Here is a 27,755-nt window from a genome sequence, read left to right on the forward strand (position 1 = left end):
TTTTAGTCAATTGTTCAATTGAATATAGCACATCCACTGGATAACAAAATTAGGTAACTGATAAATTGTTCCTGATAAGTGTGTATGGGGACAAAGCTACAGTTAATTGTTAAATTGGACATGATTAATACACAGGTTAAGTGTGTTTCAGTTGATGATAGAACTGGCATATTAAGTAATACACAGGTCAAAAAGTTTACAGTCATTTAAATTTGGTATAATAACCGGCCGTCCATGTCTCCGCTATAAAGACGTCTGCAAACGCGACATGAAATCCTGTGACATTGATCACAAGTCGTGGGAGTCAGTTGCCAGCGTTCACCAGAGCTGGCGGGCAGCCATAAAGACGGGGCTAAAATGTGGCGAGTCAAAGAGACTTAGTAGTTGGCAGGAAAAAAGACAGAGACGCAAGGGGAGAGCCAACAGTGCAACAGCCCCGACAAACAAATTTCTCTGCAGCACCTGTGGAAAAGCCTGTCACTCTAGAATTGGCCTTTATAGCCACTCCAGGCGCTGCTTCACAAACCACTGACCACTTCCAGGTGCGTATCCATTGTCTCTCGAGATAAGGAGGCCCAAAAGAAAACAAAAGAAATAAATAATACACTGGTACATACAATTACAGTTCATTGTCATATTGGATTATGATAAACAATACATTGGGCAATAAAGTTACAGTTTTATTTAATTGTATGCAACAAATACACTAACTAGTAAAGTGTGTTAATTGTTAATTTAGTCATAATAAGTGCGATGGCATAAAAGGTTGCTGTCAATTGTTCCGTTCTGCTTGATAATCAATACACATGGAAGAAAGCTACAGTTAATTCTTAAATTGGTCTGGATATTGGGTGTGTGTGTACAAAGCTACTAGTATTGTTCCATTGGAAATGATGTACAATAGAATGGGGGCTAAGTTTGCAGTTAATTGGTAAATTGGGCTTGATAACTACTACACAGGTGAATAATGTTAAAGTTAATTGTTAAATTGAATTGAATCAATATACTGGCTATTAAATTAATTTTATTTTTTAATTAGCCTTGATATCAAGAGTATGAGGAGAACATCTACAAGCAGTTGTTAAATTAGAAATTCTAATCAATAGAAAGGGAAATAAGCTTATCGTTAATTGTTATATTGGGCTTGATAACTGTTACAAATAATTGTGATGCTCCCTTGAGTAGTAACAAAGTCAGTCAAGATTTCTTCCTGCAGCATACAAAACAATTTAAAAGTGGATTTGATTAGCAGATTGTCATGGAAGTGTTTTGTTTTTCTCTGTTAAAAATAAAGGGGGGGTTGGGGGGTGGGGGGTGGGGGGTGGGTGGTCTGTGTGCTTTAAGACTGAAAAGGTTTAAATATTTTCTGGGAGCAGTGTGTGCGAGCTGCAAGCCTATTCCGAAGCAACGAGAGATGCCGTCACATGCTGTATTGTATAGTTTAACTGTGTGTAAGAACTGGCTAGAACCAGTTTGATCTGGCAGGCCAGCGAAGTGTGCTCTCCTTGAAGGAAGAACTCAGCAGAAAATCTACATTGGAAAGCAGGTTGCATTTCACCTAAAGAGGAAAATACCCCTGGAAAGGAATCTTTGCATTGTTGGAGGTAGCAAATTCCTTTTTACTTCCAGTCTCTGAGAAGTCGAGGCCTCAGGAGTGACTTTCTGTTGCCTTTTTTTTTCTGGGAGTTCGAGAAACTCACTAAAGTTTCCAGTGATAGACTGCTAATTCAACATCTAAATAGACCTGCTGTTATACTCCTTGTTGAAAGATCTGTGTGATGCCTACTGCAGCCGAAGTGCCCTGACCACCTATCCATTACAGACTGTTCATTAAACACACCTGGAGACTTTGATTGGCATCTGAATATTCAACTCTAGGACACCTCACTGATCTGGGCGAGTAACCAACTAGGACTTGCAATCCAGTGGTTTTATTAATCCTAAGAAACAGCTCGAATACAACTATCATTTTAGATCCGGTTAACCATTAGTTTTTGAATGTATGTGTGTGTGCATAAGGTTTAGGAGGAATAAGAAGTTATAAAGTCTTTTCAGACATAGATTTATCTCAATTTTATTTAAGGTTTAGTTTATTAATAAATAGTTAATTTGTTGTTGTTTAAAGATACCTGGTTTGGTGTGTTTTATTCTGGGTATTAATAAAATGATTAATTTAGTTAATTTCTGATAGGTGGGAAACTTTAATCATATGCTGTGACCTGTGGAGTAATGGGACTGAATTGACAGTGCATTACTCCCACCTCGTTCGTAACAAGATAGAGAACAATTGTCAGTAAGAACGTATTTTTATCATGAAACCCTACCTATCTTAAAAAAAAAGCTTCCAATCATACAATTCCAATTAATTTTCCCATTTACCTCCTGATTAGTTCCTTTTACGGCACATTGCCTTATATTGTAATCTTTAGCCAAATTCTTAATATGTTGTTGGTTGTCTGTGATCAGCGATTACTGTTGCTGTTAGAGATGCGATATTCTGTGAACACACTGACTGTTGCCAGGCTAATCTTTATCTCTCTCTCTCTCCCTCTCTCTCTGTGTCATGTATGAACATGCCTTACTATATTTGTTATTGTTTCTTCTCTGTGGGTTTCCTCTCAGCAAAGAGATTTACACATCTATTTTAATAAGTTTCACTTCCTTCAGGGACCTTGTTAAATCTTTATTTTTCCTTTTTTAAAGTATTCATTATCAACCCCATCACACAGCATCATTCAATGATCAGGATTACCAGCATCATCACTTGCTCTATCACAAATCCCTTCTGAAATAATCTACCTATGGGTTAATTCCACACTGGTGGGCACATCCCTGACTTCCTAGATACTTTATTGCCTGCTGTATTTGCTTATTGTTGTGCAGCGTGTGCACGGTATGTTTCTGTGATGTTCTCGTTCTGTAGATTATGGATTTCAGACTGATGGGTAGAGGGATTACAGAATGTCTGATATCTGGGATTGTCTGAATGGTCCCATTCTCCAAAGGCAGTTTCACTTGGGAGTGTGTTACATTATGATGGTGCATGCACACCAAGTTTATCAGTGATTTGTTTTTCTTTCAGTTGGGAATATGAAGAATTAGTGGGTCATCTGATCAATCCAACAGCCATAAAGGCAGCTGTGATGGTCACACATTACCTTCCCTTGCCTTTGTAGGTTCTATTAGACAGACCCTCTTCCCAGAGTCTTAGACTAATCTTATAATTGGGTGATTCCTCATCAGTTGTGCACCCACAGGCTGAAGTGATCTGTTGTTGCAACACATCACACCGACAGACCCAAATAGTTTATTTTAAGGGGCTGCATTCCATATCTGGTGCTGGACAAGATTCCCCCCATTCCTTATCAGATGATGTGGATATTCTTCATATTGTTTCCTCATCAGGACTATACCAGAGTCTTCAATCTCTCTGATAGTCTCTGCCTGGTACACTTTCTGAGACTGACTCCCATTCTCTGCTAACATGGGTAGTGCCAATAACACCACACCTTGGGGTGGGTGTGAGGGGGGAGGTGCGGTGGGGGTGGGGGGGGGGGTGGTGGGGGGCAGTATTCCCATCTGGTGCACCATATTATGATCTGTTTCCTGGTTTCTTTGGCGCATTTTCTCAGTTGTTCATCATGAATAAATGAAGGGATTCAATTAGCCTCTATGTACTCCATCCCTTCTGTAGCACATTCTTCACCAATTCTTCATACAGGCCACACGTGACACCTCTAGTAAAGTCTAGATTTTGGTCAATCTCATTGTTTGCCTGCATCAACCCATTTATTTTACCCTGGATCTTCCACAGTTCCTGCACCAATTCTTCTGTCGATGATAATGTATTCTGATGCTCCTTCGTTGACAAATGTTCACCAATGATCCTTTTATTTTGCCTCTTCATTACCTCATGGTGCCCCCACATTCTCTCTATATCTATTCTGTTTACTCTTGCTAACCTTGTCACGATCCTATTTCCAGTTATTTAGTCAACTCTCTTTCTTCATGATTTAAAATAATTCTCCTCATGTTCTCCAACATTTTTCATCCATTGGTTCCTGTTTTTTTATTTTTGCGAACAATTCCTTTACTAATTCTCCTAGCATGTTTTAATCCATGTGTTATCAAGAAGTGGCTGAAAGCCTTGAATACAGCAACATCCTGGCTGTAGTGCTGAAGACAGGTGCTCCAGAACTAGCTGTGTCCTTAGCCAAGCTGTTCCATTACAATTACAACAAAGGCACAGACCTGTGGAAAGTTGCCCAGCTATGTCCACCTATCAATCTACTCTCAATCATTAGCAAAGTGATGAAAAATGTCATTGACAGTTTGAACAAGAGACACTTACTCAGCAACAACCTGCTCACCGATGGTGAGTTTGGGATTCTCCAGGGTCACTCAGCTCCAGACCTCATTACAACCTTGGGGGCAAACATGGGCAAAAGAGCTGAATTCCAGAGGTGATGTGAGAGTGATTTCCCTTAACATCGAGGCAGAATTTGACCAATTGTAGCATCAAAGAGCCCGAGCAAAACTGAAGTCAATGGGAATCAGGGAAATCTCTCCACTGGCTAGAGTTGTACCCAATACAAAGGAATATGGTTATGCTTGTTGGAGGCCAAACATCTCAGTCCAGGACATCAATGCAGGTGTTCCTCAGGGTAGTTTCCTCAGCCTAAGCATCCTTAGCTGCTTCATTAATGACCTTCCCTCCAATATAAGGTCAGAAATGGGATGTTTGCAGATGATTGCACAGTGTTCAGCACAATACATAGTCCATTCTTGCAGACAGCAAAACCTGGACAGCATTCAGGCTTAGCCTGATATGTGACAAGTAACATTCATGTCACACATGTGCCAGGCAAAGTCCATCTCCAACAGGAGAGAATCAACCATCTCTTTTTGACATTGAATGGCATTGTCATTACTGAATCCCCCAGCATCAACATCCTGGAGGGTTACCATTGACCAGAAACTTAAATTGACAAGCCATATAAAACTGTGGCTACAAGAGCAGGTCAGAGGCTGGGGTTCACCTCCTGAATCCCCAAAGCCTGTCAATCACTTGCTTGGATAAGTGTAGCTTAAACAATACTCAACCAGCTCAACACCAGCCAGGAAAAAGCAACCCGATTGATCAGCACCTTAAACATTCACTCCCTCCGCCACTGACGTACAGTGGCTGCTACATGTACCATATACAAGATCCACTGCAGCAACTCACCCATGGCTGCTTAGACAGCACCTTCCAAACTCACAACCTCTACCAGCTAGAAGGACAAGGGCAGAAGGCAGATGGGAACACTAACAACTGCAATTTCTCCTCAAAGTCACAAACCATTCTGGTTTGCAACTATAGCAACATTCTTTCATTGTCGCTGGATCAAAAACCTAGAACTCCCTCCCTAACTGCACTGTCGTTGTATCTGCACCGCACGGACTGCAGTGGTTCAAGTATGTGGCTCACTACCACCTTCTCAAAGACAATTAGGAAGGGGTGATTAATGCTGGCCTTGGCAGTGATGCTCACAACCCGAGGCAAAAAATATAAAAATGTCTGATAACACTGAGATAGTGGAGGGTCGAGAGAGATGGTGGAGAGCTGGAGCTGGGTGTTGTCAGAACACATGTGGAAGCTGACCCCATGTACATGATGTTGCCACTGGGCAACATGTAGATGAGGAAGAGGAGGGAGTAAGAATGGAAAGTTCAGGGATTCCAGAGGTAACGGTCCTGGTCAGGGAAGAGAAGCCATTGCTGGAGATGCTCTGGCTATAAACAAGTCAGTGAGAATGGAACCAAGCAAGGTCACTCCCACTGAAGGAGGGCAGTTTCAGAGGTATGGAGAGATTACGAGTGGGTTTGTCACAGGTTTGGTGGGGAGACTGCAGATGGAGAGGGGTGAGGACCTGGAGGGATTGAAAAAAAAGGATGACAATTTTAAACTTAAGGCATTAGGACTGGGAGCCAATGTGCGTCGGTAAGGGTGAGGGTGATGGGAGAGTGGGACTTGATGTGGGCTGGATATGGACAGCAGAGTTTTGGATCAGTTGACATTGATGGAAAGTGGAGGTTAGGTGGACAGTCAGGAGTGAACTGGAGGAATGGAGGCAGGGGGTGACACAGTTCTTATTTTACTGGAGACATCAGCCAATGTAGAATAACCAGGTAAACATCTGCAGTAAAATAGCAGAGACAGGAATGTTAATGGGACACGTTCAGTGTCCGTCCCCTAATATCACCCACAGTAATTTCTAGGCTGCAATCCCGAACATGGCCTTTAACTATACCTATGCCAGAAACTCAAAGTTCATATTTTAAGTGGGAAACTGCAGGAACAGAGTGAAACAGGTCTGCTCGTGTCCCTGGATTCAGTGTAGACTGTGGAGAAATCAGTAACATTTATCATTGATTCAACAGCAGTGAACATGGTCAAGACAATCATATGAAAACTGTAAATGAAGTTGCTCATTATTGTAGGATCAGTCCTGTAATGAGCAGAGCTTTCAGCTTTATTCCCGAGGGAGGTCCAACTAAGATAATATCCTGGACTTTGAGATGTAAGTCTTTTATCCACCACATTATTTACATCAGAGTCAAAGCTGCTGATGTAATGTGTTTGTTCAAATGTGTGTAACTAATAGCAATGATCAGGGGTATAACCATGTCACTGGAGACTGATCCCCTGTATAAATCAGGACCCATTGCAGTGAATCAGCTCAGAGTGTCTGCCAGAGCAGTTGGTTCCAGATCAACAGAAATCGTGCTTCTCACAGAAATGGGACATCCAGTAATCCATCAGATAGAAGGTATTTACTATCCAATTCTTGCAGCTGTTGGAGTTCCTGGTAAGTCAGTATATCATCTGTTAATGGTATAAAATGGTGTTAACTGTGCTGCTGTGCTCGGTGTTATTTCTCACTTGGTGTTTTACAAAGCTGTCTGTTCTGTTTCAGCAGTTGAATGCTGGGATATCCTCAGCTTCTGCTCTTTCTGTCTTGCAGCAGCTGCATTATTTCTGTAATGATGTTTCTTTATCCAACCCTGTTAATGTTACTGGATTATTGCCTGCATTGAATGGTTGGAATCAGGAATCTGGACTAAAGAGCAGGAATAAGACTATCAGGATTTGTTAACAGGTTCATGTTGTGAGACTAACCTGTCCTGTAATATATTTATGAATGTGGTATCAGTGATTGATAATGGGGACAGCTCACAGTCTCAGTGTTACAAGGAGGCAGCTCAATGTTCTCCCTCCTAATAATATGGTTCAGTTTAACTGGGATTTCAACATATTTATTGGTTATCACTGTTATGAAATAATATTTCATTCTTGTGTGTGTGCCTGTGTGATGCTGCTTCAGATGACTGGCTATTGAACTGATTTTTCTGATGATTCGCAGGAGAAGGAATTTCTATTATTGTAAGGTGTGCATGGAAGATGCTTTCGATTCATTGTAGATGAAGTGGACAGTATAGGTGAACTGGTGGAGGTTTGTATGATCTATAGAAAAGTTAAACTATTCACAAAGGCTTCATCATTGAACAAATTGACTCTGGGAATAGGATCATTGAACACAAGGCAGATGAACAGAATGCAGGCGCAGAATATTAGGATGAATGTTATGGGAAAATGATAATTAAAGGAAGTAAGAGACAGTGAAGAGAGATTGAGAGAGGAATGATAGAGGGAGAGACAGAGGAGGTAAACTAGAAGGAGATGGAGAAGGAATGTGAGACAGAGGGTGTGGCAGTGTGTGAATAATTGCTCAGAATGAACTGATGAAACTTCCAGTAGAATTCTGGTGAGCAAATGTAATTTGAAGGTGTTATTAGGATGCTGTCAGATTGTGAGAGTTTAATTGTACCGGCCAAGTGTGTTTATCACTGTCCGCTCCTCAGTCTGTTTTGCCGAATGCTACTTTTCCTTATTTACTGACAGAATAAATATACTAACAGAATAGAATCCAAGATTTATTGTTTGTAATGAATCACTTAAGAATGAAATATATGGCACAGTGGCGCAGTGGTTAGCACCGCAGCCTCACAGCTCCAGCGACCCGAGTTCAATTCTGGGTACTGCCTGTGTGGAGTTTGCAAGTTCTCCCTGTGTCTGCGTGGGTTTTCTCTGGGTACTCAGGTTTCCTCCCACCAACAAAAGACTTGCAGGTTGATAGGTAAATTGGCCATTATAAATTGCCCCTAGTATAGGTGGTAGGAGAATATAGGTACAGGTGGGGATGTGGTAAGATTATGGGATTAGTGTAGGATTAGTATAAATGGGAGGTTGATGGTCGGCACAGACTCGGTGGGCCGAAGGGCCTGGTTCAGTGCTGTATCTCTAAATAAAAAATAAAAAATATAAATAAATAAGAAGTAGGAGCAGGAGTAGACCATTTGGCCACTCGAACCTGCTTCACAATTTATTAAGGTCACGGTTGATCCACAACCTCAACACCACATTCCCACACAAAACAATTATCCCGAAATTTCCTTGGACTCCAAAAATCTACTGAGCTCAGTCTTTAAGATACTCAATGACTGAATATCCACAGCACTATTGAGTGCACAATTTCAAAGATTCACAACGCTCTGAGTGAATAAATTTCTCCTCATCTCAGTGTAAATGGTTGACTCCTTATCCTGAGACACTGCCCCCTAGTTCTGGACTCTTCAGCCAGGGGGAAACAGTCTCTCATCTACCCTGTCAATCCCTCTCACAATCTTGTATATTTCAAAGAGATCACCTCTCATTTTTCTAAACTCCAGGGAAACAAAGGCTATTCTACTCAATCTATCTTAATACAACAATCTCTAATCACAGCAATCTATCTCACAAAGCATCTTGTTGCACCCACTGTTAAATACAAGAATCACATTAGCTGTCCGTCAGTTCCCTGGCACTATTCACTAATCTGATGATTATCAATGGTCAGATAATCGTACCTCTGCTATCTATACCTTTCTTTGATAGTGGGCTTGATTTTACCAGTGGGTAGCAGCGCGAGGGCCAGTAAAATGCTACGGGGAGAGGCCCGCCACCACCCATGACATTGAGAAGGGCCCGCTGCATATTACTGCCGGCGGCGGGATCTTGGTGTGGCCCCTCCCCTCCCCCCACCGCACAGTGGCGGCACCACAATTAGCATATGGTACCTTTGCTGATTATGCAGCCCACCGCCTCTCCACTGACACTTCTGGATTTTTCTGCTGAACGGGCGGCCGTTCACGAATTGAAAAGCCGGCGGGTCCTCAGAGGCAGAAGTTGTCACCAGTGAATTATTCAGGGGCCTCAGTCTGCATTACGGAAGGGAGGAGAGAGGGAGGGATATGCAGGGGTCTATCTCTGCATTCTAAAACGGAGGAGGGAGGGGGGTACAGAGGGGTCTCACTCTGCATTCTTAAAGGGAGGGGCTCTGGGATTACTGGAGGGAAAACTGTGCTGGCATGAAGGGAGGTACCGTGTACCATCCCTCCATTAACAGTGTACGTTCTGTATTTGTGAGGGGGCAATGGCACACTAGGCACCCTGTGTGTTGGGAGGGTGCCAGAAAGGGCAGGAGCATTAAGTTTATACGGATGGGGGGGGGGCATTCGATTCAGCTGGTAGGATTTTGATGTGGTCATGCTGTGCCACTGAGTGTTGGCCAAGATGGGCAATGCCATGGCATGTCACATAGTTGATCCAGGAAAGCAGCTGTTGTACCCGTCAATGCCAATCCCTGTTAGGAACCTTCGAATACATGAAGGGTTCAACTTTATTTATCACATGGGAATAGATATGTCTCATCCTACATTGTGTAATCCCCTGCACGTGAGTTTCTGTATGCGCCAGAGGCAGTACCAACAGGCAGGTGCGATCCACGTCGAGGCCCCCAGTCATGAGCAGCAGCTTCCAAGGGGAGCTCTCCATTATGGTTGCCGTGCATCTGCAGGCCTCACATGACATTCTATCGGATGTCAGAGCACCAGTGTCAGAGGCGATTGCACATGTAGAGAGGATGGAGACACATCTCTATGCCCTCAAGGATGACCTGTAGCCCATGGGCTCCAGTGGACATCCCATGCCTTTGTTCCTCATAGTGGCAGCAATTCTTAAGCCTGATGCCTCTGCAGCCTTTTAGGGCCCAGTGGAGACCTTTGTGGGGTCACACAGTCAGCAGTGCACCGCTGCATCAGGGAGGTCACCAACGCCCTGCACCGGAGGGCCATTTAGAATGACCGCTTCAGGACAGACTCCCACAGCCAGGCCCAGTGGGCCAGTGGTTCTGGCACCATTGCCGGAGAACCATAGGTTGTAATGTTCATAGACTGCACTCATGTGGCCATCAGGCCTCCCACCAGGCTACCACCGGCAGACATCACCATTAAAGGAGCCCTCTCAATCTAAGTGGAGCTGGTATGTGAACACCGCAGATGCTTGCTGCGAATGTGTGACTGCTTCTCAGGCAGCTGCCATGACACCTGGTTTTGCACCAGTCCCGGCTGCCACCGCTGTTCACTGAACTGGCTCAGATGGAGGGGGGTGGCTTCTTGGAGATAAGGGCTATCTTATACAGACATGGCTCCCGACACCAGTGACAGACTCCACCACTGCTGCAGAGGAGAGATACAATGCCAGCCTCTGAGCTACATGAGCCACCATTGAGCAGGAGATCGGCATGCTGAAAGAACACCTCCAATGCCTGGAAGGATGGGGTGATGCCCTGTACTATGGGCTGAAAAGGCCAGCTCCTTTCTTTGCTGTTCTGCACAACTATGCACCCAATAGGGGCCAGGTCTGGCATGATGAGGAGAGACATCAACAGGATTCCTCCTCGGACTATGAGGACGCTGAGGACCTACAACATGAAAGACATGTGAGAGGGCAGATGCCCGCCGAGCTAGCAGTGAGGTAGGGATGTACGGAAGTGGCTTATCAGATAAAGGCTGTCTGCTCCATAAGAAACAACATGAGCTCTGTAAGCTACACATCAGGCTTACTCACCTGCTGTGCACCAGTCCACATCTGCAGCATCCCTGTGTAAACCATTATAGGCAGCGGCTGACTGAGTCAATGTCCATGTCACTGCATCCGTGGAGACGCTCATGAGTAATGGTGGCATGGTAATGATGCTATTGTATGTGTTGGCTCTCCTGAAGGGCCAATGGTGCAAAGGGATGTGACATTGGCACTACATGCTAGCACATGTCATTCACACAGAGAAAACAACACACATGTTGGTGAGGAACATTTAGTGAAAGAAGTATTTACATTGCTGTGACACCCGTGCATTCCCATTTGTGTCAGTGTGTTCTCTCTAAACCTCTGTAATACCTTTTATGGTATATTTAAATCTCATGTCCTGGGATGTGAAAATTTATGATTATTCACCCTGGTGCAGCACGCCTACAAGAAGGAATCTAACAATAGAGTGGGAGAAGAGGATCGCAAGTTCACAGGACACTGGGACACAGCAGGGAAAGTATGTGGCAGCAGAGCGGAAAGTGTTGGGATCAGTCAGTAGATCAGGCAGCATTTGTGGAGAGAGAAGCAGAGTTAACTTTCACGTCTGTGAACTTGGACAAGTTAACTCTGCTTCTCTCTCCACAGATCCTGCCTGACCTGCTGGATTTCTGCAGCACTTTCTGCTTTGCTGCCAGATTGACAGCAGCCCTGGACTTCAGCAATCAGGTAAGTATTTCTTTGACAGCTGTCAGGAAGCAGGTTCTGGGGCGCTTAAAATAAGGACCCAGCACCTGCTGCACAGCTGTCAAAAACAGGGTGGGCGGCTCAGCGCCATGATTCTAATGAGCCCCCGTGATTAATATCGCGAGGCTCTGCGATGGCTGTTAAATATGGGCACCCCGCTGAGTTGAAAGGGCGTGGTGCCCAAATAGGATACAGACCAGTCTGTGTGGATACAATCCATCTGAACCAGACAGTTTGCTCTCTCTCTGATTACTTTATCAAATATCTCTCCACTTTCTACCTTGAATGTCCTCACGTTTGGCATTGAATTGATTGACTATTATTTGACAGTTCAGTTCCTCCCCTCAAAGATCTCACTCTCTTCTTCAGGCTCTGAATCCTCATCCACTGGGTCATTCTGGCCCCGACTGTCCCATAACACACGAGACTTCCTTCCTTCTGAGCTCGGAGCTGTGCTGCAGAATTCCATTTACATTTCTGTCCATCTCAGTCTGCCCCTTTCTGCTCCAAAGTCCAGTAAACCCGAGCTCTCCTTAAACTCACAATGGATGGGATCTTGCCTGACAGACACCATGAGGCCGTTTCCCAGTCAGTTTCCCTTTTTCTTATTCATTCAAGGGATGTGGGCATCGCTGGCCAGGACAGCATTTATTACCCATCCCTAATTGCCCTTGAGAAGGTGGTGGTGAGCTGCCTTCTTGAACCACTGCAGTCCATGGGAGGTAGATATACCCACAGTGCTGGTAGGAAGGGAGTTCCAGGATTTTGACCCAGCGAACAGTGAAGGAACGGCGATATATTTCCAAGTCAGGATGGTCTGTGACTTGGAGGGGAACTTGCAGGTGGTGGAGTTCCCATGGATTTGCTGCCCTTGTCCCTCTAGTCGGGAGAGGTCGTGGGTTTGGAAGGTACTGTCTAAGGAGCCTTGGTGCTTTGCTGCAGTGCATATTGTAGATGGTACACACTGCTTCCACTGTGCATCGGTGGTGGAGGGTGTGAACGTTTGTGGATGGGGTACCAATCAAGTGGGCTGCTTTGTCCTGGATGGTGTCGAGCTTCTTGAGTGTTGTTGGATCTGCACCCATCCAGGCAAGTGGAGAGTATTCCATCACATTCCTGACTTGTGCCTTGTAGATAGTAGACAGGCTTTGGGGAGTCAGGAGGGGAGTTACTCGCCGCAGCATTCCTAGCCTCTGACCTGCTCTTGTAGCCGCCGTATTTATACAGCTACTCCAGTTCAGTTTTCGGTCAATGGTAGCCCCTAGGATGCTGATAGTGGGTGACTCAGCGATGGTAATGGCATTGAATGTCAAGGGGAGATGGTTAGATTCTCTTTTGTTGGAGATGGTCATTATGGCACTTGTGTGGCATGAATGTTACTTGCCACTTATCAGCCCAAGCCTGGATATCATCCAGGTCTTGCTGCATTTCGACACGGACTGCTTCAGTATCTGAGGAGTCGCGAATCGTGCTGAACATCGTGCAGTCATCAGCGAACATCCCTTCTTCTAACATTATGATTGAAGGAAGGTCATTGATGAAGCAGCTGAAGATGCTTGGGCCTAGGACACTACCCTGAAGAACTCCTGCAGTGATGTCCTGGAGCTCAGATGATTGACCTCCAACAACCACAACCATCTTCCTTTGTGCTAGGTATGACTCCAACCAGCGGAGAGTTTTACCTGATTCCCATTGACTTCAGTTTTGCTAGGGTTCCTTGAAGCCATACGCGGTCAAATGCTGCCTTGATGTCAAGGGCTGTCACTCTCACCTCACCTCTTGAGTTCAGCTCTTTTGTCCATGTTTGAACCAAGGCTATAATGAGGTCAGGAGCTGAGTGGCCCTGACAGAACCCAAACTGAGCGTCTCTGAGCAGGCTAATGCTAAGCAATTGATGCTTGATGGCACTGTTGATGACACCTTCCATCACTTTAATGATGACTGAGAGTAGGCTGATTGGGTGGAAATTGGCTGGGTTGGATTTGTCCTGCTGTACTTGGGCAATTTTCCACATTGCAGGGCAGATACCAGTGTTGTAGCTGTACTGGAACAGCTTGGCTAGGGACATGGCAAGTTCTGGAGCACAGGTGTTCAGTACTATTGCCGGAATATTGTCAAGGCCCATAGCCTTTGCATTATCCAGTGCCTTCAGTCGCTTCTTGATATCTTGCAGAGTGAATGGAATTGGCTGAAGTCTGGCATCTGTGATGCTGGGGGCTTCAGGAGGAGGCTGAGATGGATCATCAACTTGGCACTTCTGGCTGAAGATTGTTGCAAATGCTTCAGCTTTATCTTTCGCACTGATGTGGTGTGCTCCCCCACCATTGAGGAATGGGATATTTGTGGAGCCACCTCCTCCAGTTAGTTGTTTAATTGTCCACCATCATTTACGGCTGGATGTGGCAGGACTGCAGAGCTTAGATCTGATCCATTGGTTATGGGATCGCTCAGCTCTATCGCATGCTGCTTACACAGTTTGGCATGCAGATAGTCCTGTGTTGTAGCTTCACCAGTTTGACACTTCTTTTTGACATATGCCTGGTGTTGTTCCTGGCATGTCCTCCTGTACCCTTCATTGAACCAGGGTTAGTCTCTTGGCTTGATGGTAATGGTAGAGTGGGGGATATGCCAGACCATGAGGTCACAGATTGTGGTTGAATACAATTCTGCTGCTGCACCATCTCCTGCTGGTACATTCTGAGGGCCCCATGTGGAATTGATTCATTTCGTTTCATTCACTCACCATTCCTGCCAGAGCTCCTCTCTTCCCCACCAGCTCTGGTCTGGGAATAAAAATTCTCAAGTTCTGATTCTGATCGCTCTGCAGGGACCCTGTTGTAAAGTATAGGTGTGTGGACCTCGGGTGTAAACATTGGGATATTCCACAATCTAATATTGTCACTATGGGAGCTGTATGTGTTCCAGCTATGCTGCCTTTGTGTATGACACAGACCATTCTTTGTTCCAATCCTACTCAGCTCCCCTCCTTCACATATTTTTCTGATACTTTGATGACTGTGCTGATGTCATTTCCTTCTTTTACCTTGAACTGGAAAATTACATCAACTTTACTTCTAATTTCCACCCCTCCCTAGTCTTCACATGGCCTGTCTCTGACACTTCCCTTCCCTAACTTCTTGACCTCCACTTCAGGGGACTGACTGTAAACCAATATCCACTATAATCCCACCGACTCCCACAGCTACCTTGATTATACTTCCTCCCACCCGGCTTCCTGGAAAGACTTTGTTCCATTCTCCCAGTTTCTCCACCTCCGTTCCATCTGTTCTGATGATGCTACCTTCCACACCAGTGCTTCTGAAATGTCTTCCTTGTTCCTCAGCCAAGGATTCCCCTCCACTGTGGTTAACAGGGCCCTCGACCAAGTCCATCCCATTTCTCACTTTACTGCCTTCACCCCTTCCCTCCCTGCCAGAACCATGATAAGGTTCCCCTTGTCCTCACCTTCCACCCCACCAGCCTCCACATTCAACACATCATCCTCCAACATTTCTGCCACATCCAGCTAAGTCCAACACCAAACATATATTCTGCTCCCCTCCCTTCCCCCCACTCATTGTGACACCCTGATCCACTCCTCAATCACCCTCAACATCAGCTCCTCTTTCCCAGGCACCTTCCCGTGCAAGCACAGGAGATGTAACACCTGCCCTTTTACCTCCTCCCTTCCCATTGTCCAAGGCCCCAAACACTCCTTCCAGGTGAAACAGTGATTTACTTGGACTTCTTACAATTTATTAACAGTATTCGCTGCTCATGATGGAATCTCCTGGACATTGGGAGAGGAGCAAACACAGATTGAGTGATTGCTTTGCTGAACACCACCGTTCAGTCTGCAAGTGTGACCCTGAGCTTCTGGTCAATTGTCATTTTAATTCTACATCCCACTCCCACTCTGACCTCTCTATCCTCCTGCACTCTTCCACTGAAGCTCAATGAGGAACAGCACTGGATCTTTTGATTCGGCATTTTATTGCTTGTCGGACTCAACACTGAGATTAAAAACTTCAGATTATAACCATTGCTCCTACTTTCTGGGACGGCCTGTGCTGGTAATGAAGGATGACTACAGCAGAGTCACTGGGAGTGGAGTGGGTGTGGGCTGGTGCTTGGGGTGGGGATCCCCTATTGGTACACAGCTGGCAGGTGGTCCACACCCCTGGGGTCTACCCACCATTCTCCATCACTTTTCCAGGCCTCTGGAGCCTTCTCCTCTTTGCCAGATTTTCCATGCTCCCCTCCCCCTCTGTTATTCTGCTGTAACCATTTACACTTCCTCTGGACCCATCCTCTGTTTCTTTCATTGTCCCATTCACCTTGCACCATCATCCCTTTTATCATTGAATCACTCCTGCCCTCCACCCGATCACAGACCTTCCCTTTTGTTCTTTCCTCCCCCTATACCCAACTTTTCACTGACTACATGATTGCTTTCAAATTGTTAATCTCTAATATAGAGTCATAGTCATCGAGAGATACAGCACTGAAACAGTCCCTTTGGCCCACCGAGTCTGTGCCGACCATCAACCATCATTTATACTCATCCTACATTAATCCCATATTCCCTACCACATCCCCTCCTACATTAATCCCATATTCCCTACCACCTACCTACACTGGGGGCTATTTACAATGGCCAATTTACCTATCAAACTGCAAGTCTTTGGCAGTGGTAGGAAACTGGAGCAGCCGACAGAAACCCACGTGGTCATAGGGAGACTTGCAAACTCCACACAGGCAGTACCCAGAACTAAACCCGGGTCACTGGAGCTCTGAGGCTGCTGTGCGAACCACTGCGCCACTGAGCCTCATATTTTCCAATTCTGATGAAAGCCTATCAGCCTGAAACATTAACTCTGTTTCTCGCTCCACAGATGCTGCCTGACCTGAGTGTTTTCAACATTCTCCTATTTTTTATCAGATTTACAGCAGTTTCAGTATTTTGTTTTTATTGCAATGTTTATTCCTAGATATTAACAGGGGTGAGTGACATAAGTGAGGAGTGGAGTTTCAGAGTTTTAACTCCACAGATTGCTTCTTTTATCCTTGACAGGTTCCCCGTCCTGAAGTCAGACTGATTGACAGGCTTGTCTTCCAGTCGGGCAGGGCGGACTCTGGAGCAGGCCTCAGGACCAGGGCGGTCCAAATACTGATCCCATGTTTTGGGGGAGATATCTGATATCGGGGGTGTCCAATCACCATCTCCAGAGGGCGAGAGGGTGGTAACATTTCCAATCACTGGTCTGTCAATCACCAACCCCAGGGCGGGGCCACCTATCCTGCAGCGTGGTCCGAGTCTGGGGAGGAGGAGCGGGAAGGGAGGAGGAGGGGGAGGGTGAGTGTCTGATCCTGAACCTTGAGCAGGGATCTCCTATCCTGGAGATTGGTCCGAGTCCGGTTAGGGGGAGCATGCAGGGGGAGTGTTTGTTGTAAGACACAATGTGGGAACCTGAATTTTTGGGGCTTCTTATCCCAGAAGAGGAGGCCAGAGCCCATAGCGGAGATCCGTCCAGGCAGCAGAATCCAATCCCGGGGTGGTACAAACCTAGAGTTGGGGGTGCTTTGATCCCAAACAGGGTGAGGTCCAACCCGTGGAGTTGCGGTCTGGTGCCGGGCACTGGTGGGATCCTGTTGTGGGGAAAGTGGGGATGATCCCGAGGGAGTGGTTCATCCCGGAGGGGGATTGTTCCAATCCCCAATCCCGGGTTTCTTTGCACGTGGTGTGGAGTATAATGGGGAAACCTGGCCAGACAGAGTTAAACATGCAAAACACATTAAATCAGAGACTTCCAGACTGATTTAAACATTTAAATTACCAACCCACCTCCTGGGAGCAGTCGTCTGTCCGTCCCCTTTCCCGACTCCGGAAAACCCAGAAGTAGTCAAGTCGAAGGTCGGTGGAGGTTCCGGCTGAGATTTTTAATTTTAACCTCTGACCCTCCCCCCCAAACCCTCCGTTTTCGGTGCTAAAATCCTGTCCTGGTTGTCTGGGTCAGACATGGAGAATGTTTGATCAGTAATTTCCAGTCTCTTCTCCCTTCTCTCTCTTACAGTTAATTTACTGGCGATTGTGATCCTGTCCCGGGGAAAATGCGGCCTCTCCACCTGCACCACTCGCTACCTGGTGGCCATGGCAACGGCGGATCTACTGGTCATTGTCACGGGGGTCATTACACGGCGGATCCGTTATTATTATTTCCCGGTGTCTTTCCTAAACATCACCCCTATGTGTTGTATTCATGCTGTCCTGTTCTGGGCAGCCGTAGACTGTTCTGTCTGGTTCACCATCACTTTCACCTTTGATCGATTTGTGGCCATTTGTTGCCAGAAGCTGAAAACAAAATATTGCACCGAGAAAACTGCGGCTGTGGTTCTCGCAACAACCTGTATTCTGCTCTGTTTAAAAAATGTCCCTCATTACTTTAAATATGCACCTAGAGAGATAATCGACAATGTACCATGGTTCTGTGTTACAAAGCGGAGCTATTATACTGAGCCGGGATGGGTGGGATTTCGCAAGTTTAATCCGGTTTTAACCCCATTGCTCCCATTTGCTTTAATCCTGATGCTCAACGCTCTGACAGTCAGACACATTTTAGTGGCCAGTCGAGTCCGTAAGGGACTGAGGGGTCAGAGCAAGGGAGAGAATCGCATTGACCCAGAGATGGAGAGCAGAAGGAAGTCTGTGATTTTACTCTTCACCATATCCGGCAACTTCATACTTCTCTGGTTTGGATATGTTTTATATTACTTGAACATCACACAACACTTTGATTCTGATTCTTCTTATATATTTGCACTAGTCGAATGGATGCTGCAGAATTTAAGTTGCTGCACAAACACATTTATTTATGGGGTGACTCAATCCAAGTTCAGGGAGCAGGTCAAGAGCGCGGTGAAATATCCAGTTACATCAATTATTCAATTAATGAATAAACAAAACAACTGAGAGCAGCCCAGAGGCAGGTCCCAGTGTTTCCAGTGGGGGCTGGGAAACACCCCCTGCAGGACAGGAGGGGAAACAGCAGCCACAGACTCTCCTCCACCTCCAGTGGTGGATTCTCAACTACTCACGTTTTCTTTTCCTGGAGACAATTTATTGAGTCCATCTCCCTTCATTTCCCCCCACCTGGTCACTGCCGTCTCTTTCTCCCTCTCTCTGAGTCAGATGGTGTTGTGTGGGAGGGGATTTGCATCAGGACAAGCCCAGCGAAGGGACAAGGATAGGGAGTCGGGACCAGGGGTGAGGGAGTGGGGTCAGGCTCAGCACAGGAGCTGGCAGCCCCGAGGCCTCAGCTTCACGGTGCTCGGATGGACGGGGCCAAGCCACTTTCTGGCTCCCATGTTAGCTGATATTATTAACGGTTCCCTGTCCTCAGGTTCTGTCCCTCTCTCTTTCAAATCTCGAGTTATCACCCTCCTGCTGAAAAAAAAACCTTGACTCATTCTGTCCTTGCAAACTCACACCCCATTACCAAACTCCCTTTCCTCTCCAAAGTCCTTGAACGTGTGGTCACCTCCCAAATCCACGGCCATCTTTCCCGGAACACCATGTTTGAATCCTCCAATCAAGTTTCTGTCCCTGTCACCGTACTGAAACACTTCTTATCAAAGTCACAAATGACATCCTATGTGACTATGACAAAGGTAAACTTTCCCTCCTTGTCCTTCTCGACCTGTCTGCAGCCTTTGACACGGTTGACCACACCACCCTCCTCCAATGCCTCTGCACTGTCATCCAGCTGGGTGGGACTGCTCTCACCTGGTTCCATGCTTATCTATCTAATCGTAGTCAGAGAATCACTTGCAATGGCTTCTCTTCCTGCTCCCGCACCGTTACCTTTGGGGTTCCCAAGGATCTATCCCTGACCTCCTCCTGTTTCTCATCTACATGCTGCCCCTCAACCACATCATCTGTAAACACACTGTTAATTTTCACATGTACACTGACAACATCCAGCTCTACCTCACCACCACCTCACTCAACTCCTCCACTGTTGATAAATTATTAAACTGCTTATCTGACATCCAGAACCGGGAGGGCAGAAATTTCCTCCATTTAAGTATCAGGAAGGCAGAAGCCATTCTCTTTGGTGCTGCTACAAAATCTGTTCTCGAGCCACCGACTCCATCCATCTCCCTGGCAACTGTCTGAGGCTCAACCAGACTGTTCGCAACCTGAGTTGAGCTTCCGAGCTCATATTCACTCCATCACTAAGACCGCCTATTTCAACCTCTGTAACATCTCCCAACTTCAGCCCTGCCTCAGCTCATCCGCTGCTGAAACCCTCATCCATTCCTTTGTTACCTCTACACTCGACTATTCAAATGCATTCTTGGCTGGTCTCCCACATTCCCCCCTCCTTAAACTTTAGGGCATCCAAAACTCTGCTACCCATGTCTGAACTGGCACCAAACCTCGTTCACCCATCACCCCCTGTGCTCACTGCCTTACATTGGCTCCTGGTCCAGCAACACCTCGAAATTAAAAATTCACATCCTTGCTTTCAAGTCCCTCCATTGCTTCACTCCCTTCTTATCTCTAACTCCTCCATCCTTTACAGCCCTCCTTATCTCTAATCTCCTACAGCCCCTACACCCTTCCTTATCTGTAATCTCCTCCAGCCCCTACACCCCTCCTTATCTGTAATCTCCTCCTGTCCCTACACCCCTCCTTATCTCTAATCTCCTCCAGCCCCTACACCCTTCCTTATCTGTAATCTCCTCCTGCCCCTACACCCCTCCTTATCTCTAATCTCCTCCTGCCCCTACACCCTTCCTTATCTCTAATCTCCTCCTGCCCCTACACCCTTCCTTATCTGTAATCTCTTCCAGCCCCTACACCCCTCCTTATCTCTAATCTCCTCCAGCCCCTACACCCCTCCTTATCTCTAACCTCCTCCAGCCCCTACACCCCTCCTTATCTCTAACCTCCTCCAGCCCCTACACCCCTCCTTATCTCTAACCTCCTCCATCCCCTACACCCCTCCTTATCTCTAACCTCCGCCAGCCCCTACACCTACCCTTATCTCTAACCTCCTCCATCACCCACACCCCTCCTTATCTCGAATCAGCTTCAGCCCCTACACCCCTCCTTATCTCTAACCTCCTCCAGCCCCGACACCCCTCCTTATCTCTAATCTCCTCCAGCCCCTACACCCCTCCTTATATCTAACCTCCTCCAGCCCCTACACCCCTCCTTATCTCTAACCTCCTCCAGCCCCTACACCCCTCCTTATCTCTAACCTCCTCCAGCCCCTACACACCTCCTTATCGCTAACCTCCTCCAGCCCCTACACCCCTCCTTATCTCTAATCTCCTCCAGCCCCTACACCCCTCCTTATCTCTAATCTCCTCCTGCCCCTACACCCCTCCTTATCTCTAATCTCCTCCAGGGACTACACCCCTCCTTATCACTAACCTCCTCCAGCCCCTACACCCCTCTGTATCTCTAATCTCCTCCAGCCCCTACATCCCTCCTTGTCTCTAAACTCCTCCAGCCCCGACACCCCTCCTTATCTTTAACCTCCTCCAGCCCCTACACCCCTCTGTATCTCTAATCTCCTCCAGCCCCTACACCCCGTTTTATCTCTAATCTCCTCCAGCCCCTACACTCCTCCTTATCTCTAATCTCCTCCAGCCCCTACACCCCTCCTTATCTCTAACCTCCTCCAGCCCCTACACCCCTCTGTATTTCTAATCTCCTCCAGCCCCTACACCCCTCCATATCTCTAAACTCCTCCAGCCCCTACACACCTCCTTATCTCTAATCTCCTCCAGCCCCTACACCCCTCCTTATATCTAACCTCCTCCAGCCCCTACACCCCTCCTTATCTCTAACCTCCTCCAGCCCCTACACCCCTCCTTATCTCTAACCTCCTCCAGCCCCTACACCCCTCCTTATCGCTAACCTCCTCCAGCCCCTACACCCCTCCTTATTTCTAATCTCCTCCAGCCCCTACACCCCTCCTTATCTCTAATCTCCTCCTGCCCCTACACCCCTCCTTATCTCTAATCTCCTCCAGGGACTACACCCCTCCTTATCACTAACCTCCTCCAGCCCCTACACCCCTCCTTATCTCTAATCTCCTTCAGCCCCTACACCCCTCTGTATCTCTAATCTCCTCCAGCACCTACATCCCTCCTTATCTCTAAACTCCTCCAGCCCCGACACCCCTCCTTATCTTTAACCTCCTCCAGCCCCTACACCCCTCTGTATCTCTAATCTCCTCCAGCCCCTACACCCCGTTTTATCTCTAATCTCCTCCAGCCCCTACACCCCTCCTTATCTCTAACCTCCTCCAGCCCCTACACCCCTCTGTATTTCTAATCTCCTCCAGCCCCTACACCCCTCCATATCTCTAAACTCCTCCAGCCCCTACACACCTCCTTATCTCTAATCTCCTCCTGCCCCTACACCCCTCCTTATCTCTAATCTCCTCCTACCCCTACACCCCTCCTTATCTCTAACCTCCTCCTGCCCCTACACCCCTCCTTATCTCGAATCGCCTCCTGCCCCTACACCCCTCCTTATCTCTAACCTCCTCCAGCCCCTACACCCCTCCTTATCTCTAATCTCCTCCAGCCCCTACACCCCTCCTTATCTCTAATCTCCACCTGCCCCTACACCCCTCCTTATCTCTAATCTCCTCCTGCCCCTACACCCCTCCTTATCTCTAACCTCCTCCTGCCCCTACACCCCTCCTTATCTCTGACCTCCTCCAGCCCCTACACCCCTCCTTATCCCTAACATCCTCCTGCCCCTACACCCCTCCTTATCTCTAACATCCTCCAGCCCCTACACCCCTCCTTATCTCTAACATCCTCCAGCCCCTACACCCCTCCTTATCTCTAATCTCCTCCAGCCCCTACACCCCTCCTTATCTCTAACATCCTCCAGCCCCTACACCCCTCCTTATCTCTAATCTCCTCCAGCCCCTACACCCCTCCTTATCTCGAACATCCTCCTGTCCCTACACCCCTCCTTATCTCTAATCTCCCCCAGCCCCTGCACCCCAAGATCTCCAAGATCCTCTAATTTGGTTTTATTAATCATCCCTGATTTTATTCGCTCCACCATTGGTGGCCGTGCCTTCAGCTTTCTGTGCCCCAAGCTCAAGAATTTCCTCCCTAATCTATTCCCTCTTTGTCTCCTTAAAGACCGCCTTAAACCCAATCTGGTCATCCTCATATCACCTTATGTAGCTTTGCATCAAATTTTGCTTCAGAATGCTATGAAGCATCTTGGGATGTTTTATAATCATGGTGTTATAGAAAGATAACTTGTCACTTTATCACCCTCTCTCGCACCCTTCCTCATTGTCGGTCTCCCTCTCTCTCTTTCTCTGTCTCTTGCGCACACATTTTCTTTCAGTCTCTGGATTTCTCTTTCCCCATCTTTTGCTCTCACTTTCTCTTTCAGGCTCTCGCTCCCAATCTCTCTCTGCTCACTGCCTGTTCCTCTACCCCCACTTTCACTCTTCCTCACTTTGTCACCCTGTTTCCCTCTGCCTCTTCACCCTCCCCAGCCTCACTCATCCCAGCCCTCTCCCACATACATCCACTCCTTATCCCTCCCTCCTGCCTCTGATTCCCCCCTCCATCTCAGCTGACTCCCTGACACCCTACATCTTCCCTCTCCCAGTCCCTCACCCACCATCACATTCTATCACCTCTCACTCTACCTGATCCATCTATCACTCACATTCACCATCCCCCCTCACTAACTCCCCAGCTGACCCCCGTCCTATGCATTCCTTCCCTCTCCCATTCCGTCTGTCTCCGTCCTTCTGTGACACCCAACGCCGCCTCCCCCCACTGTCCCCCCCCCCCCACCTCGACAAACATAGCGAGGAGAGACAGATGAAGAGAATGTGTATTGGGATTTTTCTGCTGTGCCTGCACTGGGAGCATTTGATTCGTGTACAAGGAGCTTGACTACAACTTGTATAAATTTGTCGACAAGGCCTTTATTCAGCAGGCCTCTTTCGTGTCTATTTGCAATAAATAACTTTAAACAAACAGAAATAAATCTTGAATTAAAACCCAAATTATCCACATCGCTAACACCCTCCAGCCCCTACGATATACATCAGCTCTGGAGGTTCTCAGGTGAATTGATAGACACTGCATGCTCCTTCTCCAGGGACACCCAGAGATGAATATAACCTCGGAAGGGGGCAGACAAGCAGGATGGATGGACGGACGGATGCACTCCTCCTCCCCTCTCCCTGCGCCAGTTCCTGGACTTGTGAACCACCACCTTGACCGCACCTAGGAGCAGATCGATGAGATCTTCCTGCCAAACTATCACCCACCGCACCAGGTACCCAAAGTTGAGGAGCACGGAGCTGTCGTGAAATCAAACTTGAGGAGCAGCCCCCTTAACTATTTCAACAGGGGCTATATGTCAGAACACAAGGACAGAAGATCACAAACTAGGAACAGCAGTAGGCCATACACCCCTTTGAGCCTGCACCACCATTCAATAAGACCATGGCTGACCCTCAACCTCAACTCCACATTTCCACCCATATCCCTTAATCCCTTAGAATCCCAAAATCTATCGAACTCAACCTGGAATATATTCAGTGACTGAGCATCCAAAGACCTCACGGGTAGAAAATTCCAAAGTGTCACAAGACTGAGGGAAGGAATTCCTCTCCATCTTACTCCTAAATGGCTGCTCCTTTATCCTGAGACTATGTCCCTTCATTCTAGACTCTTCAGCCAGGGGGAAACAGCTTCTCCATCATCCCCCCTGTCACACCCACTCACTGAAACACAAGATTCTGAGATCAGCTCTCATTTTCAAAAAGTTCAAAGAATATGGGCCCAATTTACTCACTTAATCTCTCCTCATCGGAGAACCCTCTTGAAGGGATAAAAATAGCTCAGACAGATATGTAGAGTGAAAAAGTACTCGGGGAAATAGAACTGTAAGCTCAGCATGATAATGACACAGCTGTCGGCAATAAAAGGGTTGAGAACGGATTAGTTAAGCACAGTTTTAATGACCACTTTGTTTTGTCCTATAAACCTGTGATATAGAATACATTGTGAGCTAAAAATAAACAGGACACTTGGAACAGTCTGTGTACTAGCACATAGGCACAGTTACAATCGCGTATAAATATGTGAAGCAAACTGCGATCGTCGAGCAGTCTCTCGCTCGAGTGGATCGAGCGAGCTGGTCGCATACTTGTATTGAATAAACCTTGGTTTGTTTGTACCCTCATTCATCTCGGTGTCAAGTGTCTTTTGATAGTCCACAACACCTCTCGTGCCAGAATTAATTCTGTGAACTTTTGTTGTACCCTGTCTTAGCCAAATAGCTCCTTTGATACGGTGACTAAAACTGGACAAATCACTCTCGGTGTGGTCTCACCAAAGCCCTGTACAATTGCAGCAAGACTTCCTTACTCTTGTACTCCAAGCCCCTGCAATAAAGGCTAATGTTGTATGAAGTGAGTTAACACTACAGGATTCAGACTAGAGAACACAGTGGGATGTGGAACTGCTACATCAGCAATAGTTCATTATTGACAATACATACCTGTCCCTCCAAGAACGAACCTCCTTGAAGAGAAAACAGAAACAATGTTAGTTTGTTGTTGCAGCTACATGGAACACAAAAGCACACTGAAGTGAATTAACAGGGCGAGGTGAAAACCAACTTGGGACTGTGCATTCTCATCAATTCCACACTCAATGTATCTTGGACACACATTCCCAATAAATTTCATGACTTCACTGAAGCTGCACCTTGGTTTGACCCAATATTATTCACTGCAGATCAAGTCCTCTTTGAGCACAGTTATTGTAATAATTTTAGAATTAATATGGGCACGTGAGAAAGAATCAGATTCTGGCTTTATTATAAATTCATGTAATGTGACCATCACTAGCAAGACCAGCATTTATTGCCCAGCCCTAATTTCCCTTGGGAAGGTGGTGGCAAGCTGCCTTCTTGAACTGCAGTCTGTGTGGTATAGGTCCACCCACAATGCTGTTAGGGAGGGAGTTCCAGGTTTTTGACCCAGTGACACTGAAGGAATGGCCAATATAGTTCCAAGTCAGGATGATGTGGGGCTTGGAGGGGAACTTGCAGGTGGTGGTCTTCCCATGTGTCTGCTGCCCTTGTCCTTCTAGGTGGCAAAGGCCGCAGGATACGATTAGATTTCCAGGATCAACATGAAGATGGTTTGTGCTCAGGAATGTCAGGTTGGCAGCTCAGCTCCAAATCAGAAGGTTGTGGGGCTCCAGATGGGAAATCAGGATCAGATGCTCTGCAGCCCAGTGCTGAGGGGCTGCATTGCTGCCAAGGGTGCTGTCCTCATCCAGCAGTGCTAAGCAAAGGCCCCTCTCCCATCATTCACCCCATTCCGGTAATTAAAATCAGGATGTTAAAAGATTATAATGCACCATTCCCCCCTGAAGTGATGCTAAACCTAAGTGAGACCCAAGATGTTAGTGATATAGTGGGTGATATTTAAGAGATGAATCAAGATTAATTCATGGTAAATGATAAGAGTCAGACAAAGGGAAGCACGTTAAATCAGGGGAAGTTAAATTTAGGATGGCCAGGAAGTTCTTCACTCAATGAGGACACATGGATTTCCAGATAGAGAGTGGAGTGAAGAATCCAGGAACCATTGCACAGACAGATCAGTGTGATCATTGAGCAAAGTGAAGGAGAAGAACTGGAGATTCTGGAGCTGGGATGGGAAAATGTCCCCCCCTCCCCCACCCATCAGCTCAGAGGGTTCAAATGGATTTACTCTGCTGTTATTATGTTATCAGATTTTGTTGTTTATTTAACCAAGCAAGGTGCAGGTTTAGAATATTTTGTTAACTAGCCTACTATTTGTCACTTTAACAAATTCAAAACCCATGAAATTAATTTAACAAATTCAAAACCCATGAAATTAATTGGGATCGTGGGTGCATGGATATAAAATTAGCTAAAAGACAGAATGCAGAGAGTAATGGTGAATGGTTGTTTTTCAGTCTGGAGTCTCGGCCGGCTACCCGGCCTGAACAGATGATGTGTCAGGTCGGATTGCACTTCTTGGTCCGGAATTCGGGCTCGGGTCGGACATGCTCCGTCACAGGTAAGTGACTCCAAAGTTAATTTAATTTTTGGACTATTTTAAGCTTGTGCAGATCAGCAACAAAGTGAAAGACAGAAGGTAAGTTAACTGAGGGCCGAGTTGGGAGTGGGAGCAGGAAAAAAAAGGAAGGACGCGGGCCAGATGTGTTTCTGTTGGGCTCGGGGTCAGGTTTTTTTTGCGGACCTGAGCAGACCTTTAGTCTGGAGGGAGTTTATACATTGGTGTTCCCCAGCGATCAGTATCAGGAACCTGCTCTTTGATATATTAATGAGTTGGAATTCAGTCGACAGGGCATTGTTTTAAAGTTCACAATTGGCATGAAATTCAAACACAGTTATAAGACAGACTAGTAAAATGGGCAGGAACATGGCTAATGAAATTTAACAGAGAAATGTAAAACAAGGCATTTTGATAAGTATGAGGCAAGACTATAAACCAAGTGAAACCAATGGACGTCAGCAACAAAAATCCCAGCTTAGGTTTCCCTTTGTTGGTGAGCAACTTGGAAGCCAAGTTACAGATGTCCACCATCGCCATGGCAGTGAGTCACTGGGAGGGGACAGATACTTTCAACCAGAATCAAGGGGAGGTGGGGGAGGGAGAGGAGAAGAGCACAGTGTGGACCTTCAGAGAGGTCAAATCACTTTGATCCAGTTTGACCTCAATGTGAGTGATGTCCAGCTCAGTGGAGAAGAGTATCGTGTGTATTTCTGTCAGGTTTCTTTCCATTCCTGTCAAGTTACTTTCCAACTGAGCTTCCAGCTTTTCCATCAACCATATAGACACGGACTTCTTCAGTATCTGAGGAGTTGTGAATAGAACTGAACATTGTGTAATCATCAGCAAACATCCCCATTTCTGACCTTAGAATGAAGGGAAGATCATTGATGAAACAGCAGAAGATGGTTGGGCCTAGGACATTACAA

General features: G+C 46.6%; 1 protein-coding gene and 1 pseudogene across 1 annotated transcript; both read left to right on the plus strand.

Moving 5' to 3' along the window:
- LOC137345764 (nuclear factor 7, brain-like) overlaps positions 1–27,755 on the plus strand; it is a 156,039-nt pseudogene that overhangs the window by 118,007 nt on the left and 10,277 nt on the right.
- Positions 10,792–26,211, plus strand: LOC137346317 (uncharacterized). The gene is made up of 7 exons (XM_068009807.1): positions 10,792–10,862; positions 11,388–11,502; positions 11,597–11,677; positions 17,193–17,253; positions 17,770–18,623; positions 23,994–24,165; positions 25,868–26,211. Exons 1-7 carry the CDS (start codon positions 10,792–10,794, stop codon positions 26,209–26,211), a joined length of 1,698 nt encoding a protein of 565 aa, XP_067865908.1.

The sequence above is a fragment of the Heterodontus francisci genome, chromosome 29, assembly GCF_036365525.1.
Source record: "Heterodontus francisci isolate sHetFra1 chromosome 29, sHetFra1.hap1, whole genome shotgun sequence".
In the NCBI taxonomy this organism is placed as follows: Eukaryota; Metazoa; Chordata; class Chondrichthyes; order Heterodontiformes; family Heterodontidae; genus Heterodontus; species Heterodontus francisci.